Source organism: Argopecten irradians, chromosome 8 (assembly GCF_041381155.1).
Source record: "Argopecten irradians isolate NY chromosome 8, Ai_NY, whole genome shotgun sequence".
In the NCBI taxonomy this organism is placed as follows: domain Eukaryota; kingdom Metazoa; phylum Mollusca; class Bivalvia; order Pectinida; family Pectinidae; genus Argopecten; species Argopecten irradians.
Genome location: NC_091141.1, coordinates 40,871,914 through 40,891,673, shown reverse-complemented (window position 1 = coordinate 40,891,673; position 19,760 = coordinate 40,871,914). Strand labels below are relative to the sequence as shown.

Below are 19,760 nucleotides of genomic sequence, written 5' to 3'. Positions count from 1 at the left end.
ATACTAATTACACTTCCATGCGAATTAGTACCAAATCATCCTCGATACTCCAGAGGTTATTATCACTGGCGTAATATCCACCCCTGGACTATTTCATAGTAAAACCAGAGGCAACAGAACTGAACAGGTATTGTAGTCATTTGATGTACATTAAAAGAGCGAAATAACGGTAAACATAGGTTGACTGTGTGGCTTCGCTCTCTCTGTAGTCTTTAAGGGTTGAAATATCGTCAGTGATAGTAACCCCTAGAGTATCGAGGATGGTATATATATGTGCTTCTAATTAACACAAATATACAATATATCTATATGATAATAAGTTTTGCTTTTTTCAGTATCCCCTTCTATAAAATACATGGTGACATGATTTTCATCGGGATGCAATTAACTATTTTGAATATTTTAATTCTAAAATTTTCATTGATGGTAATAGTGTAACGTAAGTAACTTTTGTTACTGATTCGTCTGCTCCTGTTTTTATAGATAGAAATTACAAATCGTCGGCAGTGTAACACTTTTAAAGATTGATCCTTTCTTATTTTTTAATTTTAAACTTTTTCGGAAGTCGAAATGAAATGAGATGGAAACCTAGTATTTTTTAAGTACATTTATGAAGTAATATTGCTTTTGTTAGCATGGTTTCATATCTGATATTGTAAGAATACTTTGTAAATAAAATTTGCTCAATTATATCTATTGCAATTTATTTCTGATACAGTTTTCCCAAATAGTTCAAAATGGAAGTCCATTTTTTAATAACAGCCTATAAGTAAGAGGAAATTGCAATATTAATCAGAATGCAAAACGAAACAGATTTCGCTACACTTATGTTCTTTCATGATTTTATTACTCCATATATGTTATGATCAATTGCTTTGAAATTTCCTAAACATCTTAGAACGATAAACAACATGGATATGGTTCACCTATGGCCACTCAAATAGCATTACACTGCTCCAAAACTCAAAGTCTTTAGCGAAGATTTGTATGGATTTTGATCTAGAACTAAGCGTTATCCTCCACTCTTTATCAGATTATATCCTTATTAATGCACTACTAGGAGAAATCCTACACTTATAATTAAATTTCATTTCTATTTCATAAATAATGTTACTATCCTACCAACGACGATATATAATTTTAATCAAATGTAATTTAAATATAATCATGTACATTGGATGCAGTTAATTGGTCTTTTCCATATATTATTGGAACAACTTTATTTCCTTGATTTTGTGTTCATTTTATTGATATTATATGTACATCAAATGTATTAAACATCAGGCTACCCGTATTGAAGTCATCGATTTTGTGTTTGTGTTGGCATTTGTGAACAGATCTTTTGTATATGAGTATCAGTTCACCTATATGGTGTCAGGCGATTCATGAAGGTATCTTTTTCTATTATTTGTATAATTTATCAACACACGTGTTTTTCTTGATTTCTTAATTATAAATTAATTATTATCATTATCTAATTAACTAATGATAAATGCACTTTATCCATAGGCAAATTGTTCTAGTGTGTTGCTTCTTTAATGCAATTTATTGTTATGTTCTCTTGAATTTGTAGGTTAAAGATGCTCCACCGATTTCAAATGGTAATTTTTCTCTATGAAAAACAGGAGCAGACGATTTAGTATTTTTCTTCAGTTACAAAAGATAGTTTACACCATTACCACAATTGAAAAGTTTGACCTTCTAATTTTACTTAAAGTTATAAATATCAAATATAATTTATTGCATCCCGAAAACAATTCCGTGGCACTATGTCCTATATGGAATGCAGTGCTGATTGGGCATGCACCGAAAGCAAAATAAATTATTTTGAATTACTTTTTGTGTTAATTACACATATGTATACACGATTAAACACCAATCATTGCTCAAATGATGAATATCATTTATGCTCTGTCGGCGATGGAGCATATTTAATAAACAAATAATAATAATAAATGTTAGCTAGTTGCATACACTGATGTCTCTTTTTAAAACATCTATAAGCCATCGAAGTTAACAATGTGACATAGTAATGCATGTAATTGTAAATACATATGTGCATTTATGTATGAATTTCAATGGTGATTATTATCATTTCAAAAAAAAAATGTGAATTTTTAAACTTTTTTGCAGGCACACACCATTATTCACAAATGATGGTGCATAATTCCGCGATTTTTCTAAAGTTAATTTAATTTTAATGTTTTCTTAAACAACTAGACCTGGCTTCGGTTGTTCAAAGGGTGATTAGCATAGTTTAACGAACATTTACAAACCAAGATGTAACAATTGTTGTACAAAATATAGGATTAATGATCACCTATTTTATCATTTTAATGGAGACATAATCACACTTTTGTAACAAATTAGAAATGAAAATTCCACTAATCATGTCATTAAGCTAATCAATCACTCTTTGAACATCCGGGTCCAGGATACAACTTTCATTACTTTGCTGTGTAGTCAACAACAACAACTGAATTATCTCCTGTCATGCTGCATTTTTTGAGCTATCGGTTCATGTGATGTACAGACAAATAAAACCTAAGGTTAAGGGGAAGTAACTCGCATATGTTATAGATTGTCATACAATCACATATCGGTCTACATGTTGAATTTAATTACTTAAATGTCGGTAATTTAAGTTAGTTAAGCCGAGCAGAAGAAACCTCCCCCACCCCACCTCGTTGTCAATGGTAGATATTGAGATGGATTTAGACGTTGAGAATATTCGTCTTTACAAAGTTGTCAATTTCAATACATTTTCTCTTGTTACGTAGAGATGAGTATATTTAGATACCCTATTAATTTAAGTTAGTATGCGGACGACGTAGTAAAAAATCTAGGATTTGAATTGTTATAACCATTGAAAAGATTGTTTATATCATCACAAACAATTCATTCATCCTTTGTGCGTCGTCCGTAAATGATACCACACTATTGTACCATAATACTTTACCAAGATACTGATACTATAACAAGATACTGTACCAGATTACTCAGGGGCGTAAGAAACGGAGGGAGGGTGTCAAACATATCTTTTCGGTCCATTTTATCACTGGAAAACAACGATAGTATTGTTGAAAAACAGTCAGTTTATGCTCAAAAAGTAGAAAAGTACTTGAGTGGATTGTTGAAAAACAGTCAGTTTATGCTCAAAAAGTAGAAAAGTACTTGAGTGGATGCAAAAAGAAAGCAGATTTAATATTCCAAAATATTACATGGAAATGAACAGTCTAAAATGTAAAAGGTAAGTAAAATAATTCATTTTATTGGTAATAAACTCGGTATGATAATGTATACCTTATCTAAAAATATCTAACTAAAAATATAAAAGGGGGTTTCTGAATAAAACTTTGTCCAGTGAAAAAGTAGTGAATGGAATCTAATAAGATTTTTTTATATTTCAGATTAGCACCCAATACTATGCATAAAATCCAATGGGCTGTTAAAACTTTTAAAAGAATGGCAAACTGACAGGAATAAAATGGTCAACACTATGACCATCAGTCCAATACTAGTGGAGCTAAAAACATGATAAGAGATTAGCTAAACTATTCGATTACTCGCTTTATTTGTGAAGAAAAGAAAGTTGATGGATCTTAGCTCCACATCCAATTACATCCGTGCCAGAATAAACTTGGGTACTTTAGATACAAGTTATAAATTTCTTAGCGACACTTCATTTATTCATATAAAAACACTGTGGATAATGTCATGAAAGAAAAGGCACAGCAACATATTGGAGGACCAAAAAATCAAGCACTACCTATTTCTGACGTTGAAGAAGACATAAGGTGGCCTAAGGGTGTACTTGGCTCAGATACTCCAGAAACGTTAGTCAGAACTTTAGTGTATTTATTGGAATTAAACTCTCTGCGTGGTGTACAGGAACACCGGGATTCACTTAGGGGGGAATACCACCCAGTTTAATGTGGGTGAAAATGATCAAGAGAATTTTTGAAATATGCAAAGGATGTATCTAAAACTAATCAAGGTGGGCAAAAACATAAGCAAATAGCTCAAAAATGTGTGTGCGCTTTTGAAAACAAAGAAAATCGTGATCCCTGTGTATTGGCATTGTACACAAAGTATTGTTGTCTTAGTCCGTCTGATGGCACAAGTAAATGGGAAGCTACGTCCTTTGCAAAAACCATCTGCATCAGTGTGGTATGCTAACCAAACTGAAGGCAAACACAAACTAGCTAATGTTGTTTTATGTTTGTGCAAAGAAGCTGGACTCCCAGGGCATCGAGGAGACCACCGGACCCCCAACACCCAAATATTCGCACCTTCGGTGCTTGCACGCCAATTTGAACCTACAAAAAACCCAAACTGCACCATGATATTGTACCAAACACCTGATCGACATAAAATGAACTCAAACAGCCTAACTGAATAATTTATTATTCAACACAGAATAACACTATCAAACTGTTTTACTGTATGATTCAACGAACAACGTCACGTTTTATTGTTTACCAAACAGCAATAACTTGCTGTTTTAGCAATAAGTTATCGAGTAAATATTGATTTACAACCCCAAGAGAGAGCATATAATATTCATATGTACCTAACCATTGTCACAAAGGATATTCTGGCGTTCAAATGTCTCAGGTTCTCTCCCCTTTTAGGATAGTTAATGACATCTAAAGTAGAGATTTTATTTTTCCCTTCACCACAAAAGATCATTTTTTTTTGTTCACAGAAAGTCCTCTGAGATCGCCATATCCATGAGATGAACGCTCGTTTGTTGGGCGGTTCAATCTAATGCAAAGTGAATCGCCACTAGTACTATAAACTATCGGCAGAGGAACTCGGTATCTTTGGCAGTATTTCAATAAGGCAACACTTTAAATTAAAATAAACTGCAGATCAGGAGAAATATTCATCTTGTATAGTGGAACTACCGAAGCATGCCACTAACACACCAGGAAATATATCCCATTAGGTTACATTATACTGACAACGGGTGAACCAGTCGTTCCACTCCCGGTATGTTGAGCGCTATGCAGGAGCAGAAACTACCACTTTTATAGACTTTGGTGTGCCTCGTGGTTAGCCGATGAAGCAGTAGTGACTAAAATATATAAAACAAAATTCATGAATTTATATACAACAGTATATATATCATTAAATTCGATATCTCAGCTGAATTTTATTTTGGTAGTCCATATGAGAAATGTGAACGTTAATTCACCTTTGAAATGTCAATTTCGTATATATTTTGGAAGTAATTGCATTGATGACATTTTAGTGTTGTTTTTTAACATAAATTATCAAACAGCAATGCACATACATGTATTTTATCCTGCAGCCAGTAGAATATGTACATAACAATACATATTACTACTTATAAGAAATATGTACAATAACGCCATACTTTTATTTTTCATTGTAGAGTCTCATAAGGCAAAAGTGGTTCGATGTCAATTGATTGACTCAGTTTTATTATGTTTTTCATGAATACGTTTAATCTTGAAGTTATATTTGAAACAATGTTAACATTTTTTAACCAATCTAATCAACGTTTTATGTGTGCATGATATGTTGTGTGCTGTGAGTTTGAGAATGCTTTGATTTTCAATACTTTGGTCTCAGCGTGATAACCAAAGGTTGATTGGCAACTTATCTGAAAGTTTTGTTTTGTTTCTGCTGACTGAGACAGCATTTACTCCAAGTGCAAACTACACCGACCCTACTACACCTATATGAACTCAGCTGTTGCATTTTTAACGGCACAGAAAACATTTCTTATACATTTGGCTTCATGTTGATAAACACTTTTGTTCGGGTACAAAAGACAAGTCCTATGGGCGCTGGCTTCATGTTGATAAAGACTTTTGTTCAGGTACAAAAGACAACTCCTAAGGGAGCTGACTTCATGTTGATAAAGACTTTTGTTCAGGTGCAAAAGACAACTCCTAAGGGGACTGGCTTCATGATTATCAGGACTTTTATTTGTCTTATAAGACTGAGTTACATAGTTATTTCACCAGTTGACAACATGAGGTGTAAACAAACACCCGTCCTGTGGATGGTACTATTTCTAGTTCTGATTCTGTCCTCGATTGTTTTTAGTAATCCACTAACTGAAGTAGACCTGACCGGAAAATGGCCGCCAAACTTCAAGGACTTCATCTACATAGAGCTTCCTAGCCTCTACCAGTGTATAGAGCTTTGTTTGGGGTTCAAACTCTGTAGAACTGCTGGCTATTACAAACCTACGTCCCTCTGCGAAATAATATATGACGATATCTATCGAAATCCATGGAGAATAGATAATGGTATGATTGTGTTTTCAAAACCATATCTTCCAAAGGTAAGTATCCTGTTTGTTAAGAACGTTTTTTATGTTTTACCTATTCGAAGATTAGTTATTGTGAGTTCTTCTTTTGAGAAAGTCACTTCTACACCTTTTAAGAAAGTTTTTTTACGGGTACTCAGGCTTTCCTCCACCAACAAACAAGGCACGTCCTTAAATGACCCTGGCAGTTAACAGGGCGTTAAACTAATAAAACAAAAACCAAAATCGTTTAATTATGTAAAGGTGATTTCAGATAGACTTTAAGTTATATTTTTTTTTAAATACATTTATTCCAAATATACGTGAAATATCAAGAAAACTTTTTTTCATTTATCCATGTGAGATGTTTCTTTGATGCAAAAACTTATTTGCATATAATGATTTATCTTTTAATTGTTCATTATTCTATTTGAGATAATGTCAAGCCATAGTTTTATTTCTTAGTTGGATATTGGTAACTGTTCGGAACACGGCTGCAAAATAGATGAGACTTGTGTTGCTACAGCATCAGGAAAAACTTGCTTAAAGCATGGTAAATCCTTATCGTTGTTTTTCTGTTTTATCTTATTATTCTTTCCCAGATTTTATTAATACACTCTGGGCACACCTTTGTGTGTCACAAGAGGTCAATTTATACAAAACATACATGACAGACAGGGTAATTGATAGTACAGTGTGAACATAATACACTCTTAAGCGTACATATCCGTGTATGAAATATTTTACGTACATTGGAGAGTATAATGCATGGTCATCGTTAGTTATGTATGATTGTAGTATGAACAACAACCATATCAATATTTTAATATTATAATGGTATATGTTTAATACTTCATATCATTGACCTTTAGCGTAGCCATAGCAGTATAATACAACTGCATAACCACTAAATATATTTCAATTTTACTTCAGTTCATACTTTTAGCTTTAATAGAACTTGAACGCTTAATACTGTGTACAGAGTATAAATAGATTGAACATGTACATGTAGTAGTTATACAATTGTATATTCGATGCTATATCGTATAACATATATAATCAGCTATATCACAGCATAATAAGAAGTAATAACATACAAGTAATATAAATGCGGCTGTATGTAACAAGTACACTGTACTTTTTATTCAATTTAAAATACATAATTGTTCTATTTGTTTAAGAAAATAACTCACTCTCGTTAATAGAGTTTGATTACAGATTTCAAACATACCTCCCATTTTTAATAAACTTGGATTTGTATAATAGTATTGTGGAATATATTTATGTCTATTATTAGTTACACTTGCATTACTACATTGAAATAAGTAGTGATATTCATCTCCAATACCGTTATTACATAGTAAACAAATACGGTTATCACGTGGTATACCAGCCCATCTACCAGTTTCAATAGGAAATTTTAAATTCGAGGTTCTAAATTTACTCATAATAACACGTTCTTTGAAATCAAGCTTTACTAAATATGGTTCAAGTTTAAACTGCTTTTTAAAGGTTGAGTAGAATTGTCCGCGAGACGATGTTTCAAGAATAGAATACCAATTTTGAATATATTGATCACATAAACGTCGTTTTAGCAAGTTTTTAAACAAAGCTCTATTCATCGTACATGTATTTTGAAATGCCCATAAATTGTTAAAACCTGTGTCATTAAGGAGTGACTTTATATGCCCAAGCCACTTAAATTCTGTAGTATCGTTTTCTTGCATTCTTAATGTAAGGCGATAAAATACACTGGAGAATTTATCTCCTCCTGTAATTAATTTGTGCCAAAACATTAACATCCGTACCTTGATTTCAATTTCTAAAGGAAATTTACCAAGTTCTCCATAAACCATAAAATTAGGAGTACTGTTTCGAACATGAAGAATTTTTTTACAAAATTGCAAATGAATTTTCTCAATAATGCTTACATTTTCAAATCCCCAGATTTCACAGGCATACAACAAAATAGGGGATACAAATGAGTCAAATAATTTCAATTGTAAATCTATTGATAATGGGACGTTTCTAATTTTGGTATACAATGCATACAGTGCTTTCTTTGCCTGGTCAGCTAACTTTTTCTTTGTTTTAGCAAATGAGCCGTTGTAATTGAACAATATACCAAGATAAGGATAAGAATCTTCACGAGTTATCTGATCATTAAATAATTTGAAATTATATTGCCGTCTACTTTTGCGTTTTTCAAAAATTACTATTTTTGTCTTTTGTGTATTAACAGTTAGTTTCCACTCGTCACAATAACTTTGAAAGCAATCAAGTGCACATTGTAGACCTTCAGGTGATTCTGACATCAGCACAGTATCATCTGCATATAAAATGACAAATAATTTGACAAACATACCAAGATTATTTTCACATAAACTATCAATTTCTCTCAAATATGACACATTGTTTTGGTGAAGATATTCTTCAAGATCATTAAGAAAAATAGAAAATAAAAACGGTGAGAGATCAACATTACATATAAAAAATCTGACATTTCATTTCCATTGCGTACACAGGATTTTGTATGTTCGTATAAATTATATATAACTTTTAAATTTTTTCCTTTAATAGAGAAAGACTGCATTTTTTTCCCATAATCCAACGCGCCACACTGTATCAAAGGCTTTTTTTTAAATCAATAAATGTACAATATAGTTTTTTGTTTGTAGAGAAATAGATAGAGATAAGAGTATGTAATATAAAGATATTTTCTGTTGTTGAGTACCCTTTTCTAAACCCAGCTTGTGCTTGTGATATAAGATTGATTTCATCTGCTAATTTAGTGAGTCTATTGTTTATGATGGAAGTGAATAACTTACCTAGGCACGAGACTAGTGTAATCACAATCACAAATCTTGTATACACTTTATCATGAATGAAACTAGTTACAAGTTTCAAATTTGGACTTGTTTTTTTTATGTTTATCAGTTATTGAAACGAACTTTCGAAGGTTATTTGTTAACGTTTAAGTTCAAGGTCAAAATCGTACAAAACATCTTTTTTTTTATAATGAACTTCATAACCTTTAATTCGACTGCATCCATATAGATATTCAGTTAGATCATGGCATGGAATGTTTTCAGAATTTATAATTTAAAATAAAATAAAATTCATCCAACAAAAAATTTTGAAGTTTGACTACGAATTACCATGCTTTCAAAACATATCATTTTCATTTGAGACATCTAGTTTGTATTCAACATGTATGGTATATATACTTTTCGGCAAAAGATCTTGACGCACATTCAAGGTCACAAAAGTCAAATTAATTTACTGAAAACACAGCAGTTGAAGTTACATATTCCGTAATTTACATATTAACGAATCAAGAAGAGCTTTTAATATATTATTTACCACCAAAAGTAACCGACATTTTGATAATTACAATTCTTACTAATTTTACAAGTACAAATAATGACTGAAATTTTTTTTGGCAGTACTGCCAAAAATCATTATATTTACATCTTTTTTGCAGCGAAATTAGTACATACGGTCAGACCATGCAGCCAAGTTGTGGTCTTCAATTTCATTTCACATTTTTATTAGTAATTGTAAAGTGATTTCTGCATGTATGTGTACTTATATATTGTACAAAGGTTTTAATTAAGAGCTCAAAATGAAATTTGACAGTATTGTCAAAACTCATGTCTACATGTCAGTGAAATGGGCAAACAAAGAAGCAAAGCTGTGGTCTACAATTACATCTTTACCGCGATATTAGTGACTATAAGTGACTTCTTAACATGTGTTTTCACATATATATACATAAAGTATTGAAATAAAACTATTAATAGTGAATAAGATTTTATGTTTAAAAAGTATCTTACGTCGTTGTCTGTGCCTTTGAATTATATCCACAGCTGGATTCATCAAAACTTCTGGTTTTAATAGATTATTGAAGAAAAAACTACATGTCAAAATTTATATCATTACGAAACACAGAGAAACGTTATGTCTGAACGCGAACGTCATTCACTTGAAGTTGTTAATGTTTTTACTTTTAAAGGATTCAACACCATCAAATGTCCTCCCCAGTCGATACAGACCCACGACACGTGCATTTGGCCAGGATTGGGAAACCACACGTGGGCCGAGGCTCAGGTAGGTAGAAGATTTGTTATTTATGAAATCAGAATAGTACTCGTCCGATTTAGTCTTCAAAGAATATTATCATTTGAGATGTTGGTACAACATTTGTTAAATCAGTTTTCATTTTGTTGAACATTTAAAATAATCTATGCTTCTTATAGATTTATTAATGATGCTCCATCGCCGACAGAAAACACAAAAAATAATGTAAAATAATCTATTTTGCTTTTGGTGCGTGCGCAATCAGTACTCCATTCCATATAGGACATAGTGCCAATGATTGTTTTCCGGACGCAATTGATTATTTTCAATATGTTTATCTTTAAAGTTATATGCGGCGTATTTTTCATACTCACGAATCAAGATAAGCTTTTAATATGTTATTCATTAACAGAAGTTACAACCATTTTGAAAATAACAGTCCTTTCAATGCATTGGTTTTAATTTTAAAAATACAAATAAGAGCAGAAAATGATTTTTAGCAGTACAGCCAAAAATCATTATATGTACATCTATAGTGAAGCGAAATGAGTACCTACGGCCAGACTATGAAGCCAAATTGTGTTTTACAATTTCATGTCACATTTTTACAATGTTATTAGTAATTGTAAAGTGATTTCTGTAGGATGTTTCCATCTAAACACACATAAGGCATAAACAACAACGATTTTACAATACATAATCTCTGTGTTGTAACTAACGTTTATTAAGGCATCTGAGACTATTTGAATAATTTTCACGTCTTAATTCATCAAACCTTATGGTTTTCATTCGATTTATGAAGAAAATTAACATGCTAAAATTTTCGTCCAGTTACGGCACATATAACTTTAAGTAAAACTAGAAGATCAAACTTAGCAATGGTTGTTATGGTGTAAAATACTAATTCGACTGCTCCTGTTTTTGATAGAGAAAAAATACCGTTTGTCAGCGGTGGAGCATCTTCTTCTACCCTCTCATTATTATGCTCTCATTTGTCACATTTGATCGAGCAATGATTAATACAGTGTATCTTTTTTTTTTATAATTTTAACCTACAACTTAATGCAACAGAAACAAATTATTGACAAACCAAAGAAAGTACTATAATCCCTGGTCAAAATACTAAAAATCTATATTGTGGAAAAGATCTTTAAAACGAAATACAATCATCATCGCTTACATTTTAACCAACCACAAGGTATGTGTTTTTATCAGAATGCGTGCAGACCCGGCGCCTCACTTCTGAAAGTAACTTCAGAGTACATATTTTGTCAGTTTGTTTGATATGGGTTTTTTTCAGAATGCGTACGGACCCGGCGCTGCACTTCTGGAAGTAACTTCAGAGCGCAGATTTTATCAGTTAATTTGATGTCTTTTTTTCAGAATGCGTGCGGACCCGGCGCCTTCTGGAAGTAACTTCAGAGCGGAGATTTTATCAGTTTATTTGATATGGGTTTTTTTCCAGAATGCGTGCGGACCCGGCGCTGCACTTCTGGAAGTAACTTCAGAGCGCAGATTTTATCAGTTTATTGGATGTGGGTTTTTTTCAGAATGCGTGCGGACCCGGCGCCGCACTTCTGAAAGTAACTTTAGAGCGCAGATTTTATCAGTTTATTTGATATGGGGGTTTTTCCCAGAATGCGTGCGGACCCGGCGCTGCACTTCTGGAAGTAGCTTCAGAGTACATATTTTATAAGTTTATTTGATGTGTTTTTTTCAGAATGCGTGCGGACCCGGCGCCGCACTTCCGGAAGTAACTTCAGAGCGCAGATTTTATCAGTTTATTGGATGTGGGTTTTTTTCAGAATGCGTGCGGACCCGGCGCCGCACTTCTGAAAGTAACTTTAGAGCGCAGATTTTATCAGTTTATATGATATGGGGGTTTTTCCCAGAATGCGTGCGGACCCGGCGCTGCACTTCTGGAAGTAACTTCAGAGTACATATTTTATCAGTTTATTTGATGTTTTTTTTCCAGAATGCGTGCGGACCCGGCGCCTCACTTCTGAAAGTAACTTCAGAGTACATATTTTGTCAGTTTATTTGATATGGGTTTTTTTCAGAATGCGTGCGGACCCGGCGCCTCACTTCTGAAAGTAACTTCAGAGTACATATTTTGTCAGTTTATTTGATATGGGTTTTTTTCAGAATGCGTGCGGACCCGGCGCCGCACTTCTGAAAGTAACTTCAGAGTACATATTTTATCAGTTTATTTGATGTGGTTTTTTCAGTATGCGTGCGGACCCGGCGCCGCACTTCTGGAAGTAACTTCAGAGTACATATTTTATCAGTTTATTTGATGTGGTTTTTTTCAGAATGCGTGTGGACCCGGCGCCGCACTTCTGGAAGTAACTTCAGAGCGCAGATTTCATCAGTTTATCTTTTATGTGTATGATTATCTATGCAGTAAGTACCAATTTTTTAACCAACTTATTTCACTCTGAACAAATTGAGCCATCATATTTACATTGTAAAAGAATAAAAGTGATCTACCACTTCCATCTTAATTTCTTTTTCTTGATTTTGTTAGTGTATTCTTGTTTTTTTTATTGTTTTTTTTTATATATATTTTCAAAATTTCCTTTTAATGCTTTAATATCGTACGGTAAATGTTGTAGCTTTGGTAAATGTATCCCTTAAATTGTATATATGTGTAAGATGTGAAAAGAATTTAAAGATGCTCCACCGCTGACAAATGGTGTTTTTTCACTATCAAAAACAGGAGCAGACGATTTAGTATTTTTCTTCAGTTACAAAAGTTACTTACTTTACACCATTACCACCATTGAAAAGTTTGAGCTTCTAATTTTACTTCATGGTTAAAATATGAAAAATAATTAATTGCATCCCGAAAAAATTCCGTGGCACTATATCTTATATGGAATGAAGTAATGATTGCGCATGCACCAAAGGCGAAATAAATTATCTCATGTTATTTTTGTGTTAATTAGGCATACATATACATGATTCAACCCCAATTATTGTTCAAATGATGAATATCATTTATGCTCTGTCGGCGGTGGAGCATCTTTAATACCACCCAGTTAAATATGTGTAGCATTCTTCTTTAAAAAGATGAGTTCAATAAAACCACAGGAGTTTGACGTTTTTATATAGTATATAGGGGTATATTTATACTATATTTTATTGACAGAACGTCAAGCTCCTGTGATAAAACACAACTATAGTGGACACACTTATAACAAAGTTATAACACATCCGGAACTCCTCGGGGAATAGATATATTCTCGTGATAATACCCGATGAGTTCAGGATGGGTTATGACATAGTTATTTTCATTCTCCATCAAGGTCCCTGTAATAAGTTTGAAATATGGGTACAACCAGCTATACTCATAACGAAGTGACTTCATTGGTACCTAGATGTTTGTTATAACCCGTGTCTTAACGTATCTTTAAACATTTCATATGCTTTTTTCATTATACAGTTTTCATTTCTTCTGTCTAGTTTACGTCGCTTGTTCCTTTCCACGAAATTTTTGGATTGGCCTGAAGTATTCATCTAAACATTCCAATTTTGTGTGGAACACTACGGGAAAGATCCTTACGTCTGCCGACTTTCACACTTTCGACACGTTTCCTTCACTCAATCAGACCGATTCGTGCTTTGGAATTTATCAGAAGTTCGGAAACAAAACCTTGCAGATGGCCGAAGTGGATTGTGAGCTGAAATCTATGGTCGCCTGTCAGTTGGTGTAAGTAAAGCAAGTATGTTTGGTGGGCTTTGGTCAATATCTATAAGGACGATTTAGTATAATTCTCGATTCTCTAACAATTTTTTATCCCCGAGATGTGGTTTTCTTGTTTAGAAATTATTCAGGGTTTTTTTCTCTGTCAATGTCATTATAAATGTTGGTATTTACTCCTCTTGTATCGATGCATTTATGTCTAAACACTGTTTTTGCAGCACATTGCAAAAAACAATATTTCTTTTATTTGATCTTTTTATATAAATGTATAGTAAGTCTCTCTTATTAGATACATTTCACTTTCTATTGTGGGTTTGGACGGCATGGGCATTGGGTATGGTCAATTAGCAGTTTCTGCTAGGTAATAGTTGTCTTCTTCAGGTAAATCTATATATGACCGTGTTTTTAGATTTTCTTGGGCAGAGTGAAACAATGACAGAAATACTACGGGGGAAAAACACATTTCAGAACACATGAGGCTTAGGTTTCACACAAACTCTGATTTTTATTTGTATTCGTTTACATTTGTTTCAGATCCCTGGAACACTGGCAATAATCTTACGAGAAGCAGAAAGAGTACTAGTGGCAACTAATTTAGCAGCGTCTTGCAATTGTTTGATTGTGGGAACTCTTTAAACGTTAAATTAATTATTTGTCGGTACTTTAAAAGGGGCAATGTTAATTTTGAGATTTATAATAAAGCTGTGTAACGTTTGGAGTGTGTTTTCAACAGGGAAGTCTACGTATTATTCAGAAGTACCAGTCTTATGTAATGCTTTTATATTTTTTTACGGTATTTTTACTAATAATAGAAAATGGAATACTATTGTGAAAATGTCTTTCTCAATAAAACAAGAAAATTGTTTCAGAGAACGTATCTCAAATGATCATGATTTAAGTAAATGTTAGCAATATTGATGACAAGTTACAACCACTCGTTTAATGGTTGATATCAAAGAGATGTTCACGTATTTTTTAAAAAGAGACAAGATACATATTATCGTAAATTTAATTCTAAAAATGAGAAGCGAAAGCTATGGCGTAAAACAAAATTCTGTCATAAGTGTGGTATGATCTATCAAAATCTTATCAAACATTTTATATGAAGTTGTGATCTTACTAGCAATGCCAGGGATCAATTAGGGATGGATTTATCCATTATACATAATCTAACTTTCACATTGTATATACATTCATTTCCTGAATATGATATTATATATCATCTTCTTGGTTACATGTTACAAAAGAAAGTTTTAAAAAGTTTTATAATTGTTTCTTTTAAAATATTCATAATGTGTTATTTTTTCTGTACAATAACTGATCTATTATTGTGATTGTTCATTATTAACATGCTATTTAGTCATTGAATACTTAAATAGCTATCTGTGTCAGTACGTATAATGTATAATATGACTGCATATAACAGTTGATAATTGAATTTCATACGTTACACTCATTTCTATAGTTAGATATCTGAGGTTATTTTTCCATAGACTGCAAGAATTGTACGCCAAGTATTATTACCTGAACTATTTGATCAGATATCACTGCACTACAGCTCAATTTGATTTATTGTAAAAGTGAGTAAAATCACGGAAATTTATACCTAATTAGTACATCTCTTTAGCTTTATTCTCAATATGATTTGGGTTTATGAAGCCATAGACAAAAACGGAAAGACATTTTTCCAAGTCTACATATGTATGAAGAATGTCCTTCCGTTTTTTGTGCTTTGGAATTTATCCGTTTTTGTCTATGGCTTCATAACCTCAAAAGATTTTGAGAATAATGCTAAAGAGATGTACTTATAACTACCAAGGAGAAGCCCAATGGGCCTTAAAGGTCACCTGACTAAATATGAGAAAAATGATTCATGTGATCATGAATGACGTGGGATTCAGGGGTTAGAGATCGAAATTCGTGCCATTTCCCTGAGCTTAATTTGACAAAATTTGACTCAATATCACAAGACAAAGAGTTTAGGGGAAATTGGAAATAACATTTTATCTTTCTAATATATCTCAAACACTACTGCTTATCACTACTACAGCTTCAATTTCCACTAACGTGAGAAAAACGTTTTTCCATAGATTTTCAGAATGTTGTAGAGTTTCCAGAATCACACCTCATCTCATTTTCATTGTGTTTGTACGTTAGGCCAAGGGAGATAAATCTTTTAGCCATAAGCAACTAATATAAACGGATACGCTGGTTAATGCTAACATTTAATAAGTTAAAGACATATAATGAATAATATTTTTATATTATATGTTATCGAGGTTGACTCGTCGGGATTAGAGTTTGAAGGTGTATGACTATTGGATGGCTTCGTTCGCCAATCAACTAGTTCCAACGGCCTTGAAAACGACCTGAATATGCCAATCATATACATTTTAATGTTAAGAGAACATCAATGGACTAAATAAATAACAGAATTTTAGATAAAATATCATTTTTGATAAATTAATATTTCCCGTCAATCATTTTAATAGTTTTTTTTCATTTTACTCCTTCTAACGTTCAAACCATAAACTCAAATGATAAAGGAAAATGTTTCAAGTTTATTTAGATAACAACAAACCAATGATTAGCCTTGACATTTTACTGTGGAAATCGGATACAAATGTGTACCTACGAGTCTTCAGTTGAGAAAAATACCTCCGTAGTGTTCCTGACCTCGGAATGCAGCCCACTTTCATTGCATAATACAGGAAATTCAAGATTCTAAATAATGGTTTACTTTAAATTAATTAATTCACAATTTTTTATGTTAAATCGGATATGAATTGTTGAGAAATGGCAACCCAAGACAAAAAATGCTATAACTGGGTCACTAATTTATATATATATATATATATTTTACTTATTTTTTTAATAAATCAAAGTTTCAAGATTTAAGAGGAAATTTATTATCTCATAAATACCTAGTTCGAGATACTCTGGCCCTACACCAGATATATATCTCTGTCATAATGTCTACTGGTATCAGGGCCAAAATATCTCGAGCTAATAAATGATTTTCTTTTGTTTGGTAAGGTTATATTGTGTTAGTCCTGAGCAAATGGAAATATTTTATCATAATGTCACGAAATTTTGATTTTAACAAAAATTCCTGAAAAAGCATATTAAAAACTAAATCAGTAAAACTCCGAGAGACTTATGTCCACTATGCTCAACGAGTGTTTGTTGCATATCTGGTAATATATAAGAAGAGTTTGAAAACAGAAATTGTTTGTTAGTAACTTATGAAAAGTTTTGATGAAACAGTCTTGATGACGGTAAACTATCACATGCCATGACTAGGCGACCGGTAAGGCCCATGGGCCTCTTGTAATCGTACGAAATACGATAAAAAAGAAAGCAAGAAAAAGGATATCGATTACGCCATACTAAGATACGTTTTGACCATGCTACCCAAATCTTCACTAAAAATTGAATTAGCCCAGCCGTACACAGATTATGAACTGTTCATTTTGATATAAGTTATATATTAATTAGTCTCTTTTTGATGTGAGCTCTACCTTTGTACTTTTAGCCCCGCCATTAGACGCCTGTTTCGCCAGCTGTTTCCTCCCTAAGACAACTGTCTCCTCTCTCCCTAATGCGCGCCGTATCCGCTCATGTAGGTTGGTTATCGTAAGCGTAAATTGTAATCGACGAAAGTTGGTTGCTTTCCATAATTTTGGAATCAATGTTATTCTAAAAAGCAAATTTGTTTTTTAAAACCTACCGACATTAAACCTGCCTAAGAGCCAGTTTGCCAGATCAAGGGGACGAAAGCCTCGCACGCTGTGATTTTCAGTAATTAATATGTATAACTGTTTGCAGGTTGTAGCTAGACTCTGAAAAATATTATTTTTGACGGAGATTTTGTATAAACGCACTTAGCGTTATCCGGTGTCGTAAAGGCAAATAAATTTTGGACAGTTTCTGACTTTCTACCATGTCTCTCGATATCGTATGTTAAATTAAATCAAACGCGCAAAATTTTTTTGGGAATGGACATTTAACAAATTATTTCATTTTTAAATTTTATTCTGCGGGAGTTAATCTCAATTTTGTGCACGAGTTGAGCGCTCGCCCCTGTGAGGAAGGCTGTGTGTTCTGTCCCCTGGTCGACAACACCCCAAAGTCTATAAAACTGGTACTTTCTGCTCCTGCTTAGCGCTCAGCATAAAGGGAGTGGGACGACTGGTTTACATGTTGTCAGTTTAATGTGACCGTGTGGGTGTGCTTCAGTGAGATAGCACTATAGAAATCACGACAGGAGTTCCATTACAAGGAATCACAACATTAACATACTACAGTCTTCCAAAACTCCCGCACACTTCACACACACAGGTATGTGCAAGGGAGGCCGGTTTTATAACGACCATAGCTTAATGGGACATTAATGTAATCAAACAACCATTCGCGAAATGGAAATCGAGTTTAGTAAACGTGAAGGTTTACAATGAGTTGATGAAAATATATATCTTCTACGCATACTTCTGGTCCATTATTACTATCAAAGTCCAGAAAAATGATTTAAATATCATTCTCTACTTTACGATCGTGACATGTAATAATTCCTAATACCTCCCAGAGTTCATTACTGCGGTCCCTCAATCGCAACATATCGGAGAAATTTTCGGCAATCTTCGGTAATGATCGGCATATTACCGAAGTTTGTCGGAAATTTCTCCGAAATATTCCAAGGGATTGTGTGGTCCCTGATTGAGAGGACCGCAATGAAATCTGGGAAAGATTGCACGGTAATTCATAGGGAATTTAATTGTTGGAAAAAAACAACAGATGAACCATGCAAACATGGTTGGGCTTGTGAATCCAATGCAGGACTCGAACCCCGGCCGTATTCAGAGCGACTCCCTACTGTAGGACTGAATACCCTTTGCAAGTGAAGTTACTACTGAGAATATTTTGTATCACCTAACTTCACACGGACCATGGACTAGTTACAATTTATACATACACACATCTCTCTATATTTACATGAATATACCATATTATTTCAAATACTTTGTGTACACATTACCATTTAAAGTGAACAGTCGGGCAAGGATGGCTAAAGGCGGTAAAAATGGTGTGAATGTATCCAGTATAATTTCTTATGAAATGGAAAAATAAAATCTCTCGCCAAAATATGTCTGCGTACGAAGAAATTAATTTAAAGTATAGGAATCCTAATACGTCCTCTCGGCTGACTATGTCCGTGGTTACATTTACATGCAGCCTCGCTTTCAATGCTTTCAACTTTCCTTTACTTTAATGGTCAGAACTGGGAAACGTAAGCAGAACTTGGCCGTCGTATTAATATGTGAGAACTTTTGGAAGGCCAATGAACGCATTTAGACTGGTTTTCTTTGCCCGACTATTCACTTTAACTAACAGACGTTTTAATACTAATCATACTAATCTCAGGGACTTGTAAACAAGACGTGGATGGCCTGCTGTTCATCGACAGTATAATGATATACATGTACACAGCAAAACTCTCTCTTCATTACAAATCCCTGTGATAATAACCTTATGTCACTTTCTTCGACCTCACATACGAAACGTTCCCGAGTGCGAGTAAAATGACGAAGATTTCCGAAACATCTCTTTCACTACACATCAGAGCGTTGTTATCCTATATTTCCCTATTCTAATAGGTTATCTTAACCCTTTGTCTGCCTGCCTCTTGAT

At 33.4% G+C, this 19,760-nt stretch overlaps 1 protein-coding gene across 1 annotated transcript; it reads left to right on the top strand.

Annotated features, from left to right (window-relative positions):
- Nucleotides 1-5,437: 5,437 nt before the first annotated feature.
- On the top strand, nucleotides 5,438-15,103 carry LOC138329005 (uncharacterized). The gene is made up of 6 exons (XM_069275705.1): nucleotides 5,438-6,322; nucleotides 6,752-6,839; nucleotides 10,302-10,396; nucleotides 12,679-12,769; nucleotides 13,832-14,078; nucleotides 14,607-15,103. Exons 1-6 carry the CDS (start codon nucleotides 5,771-5,773, stop codon nucleotides 14,626-14,628), a joined length of 1,095 nt encoding a protein of 364 aa, XP_069131806.1. The 5' UTR covers nucleotides 5,438-5,770; the 3' UTR covers nucleotides 14,629-15,103.
- Nucleotides 15,104-19,760: the final 4,657 nt, after the last annotated feature.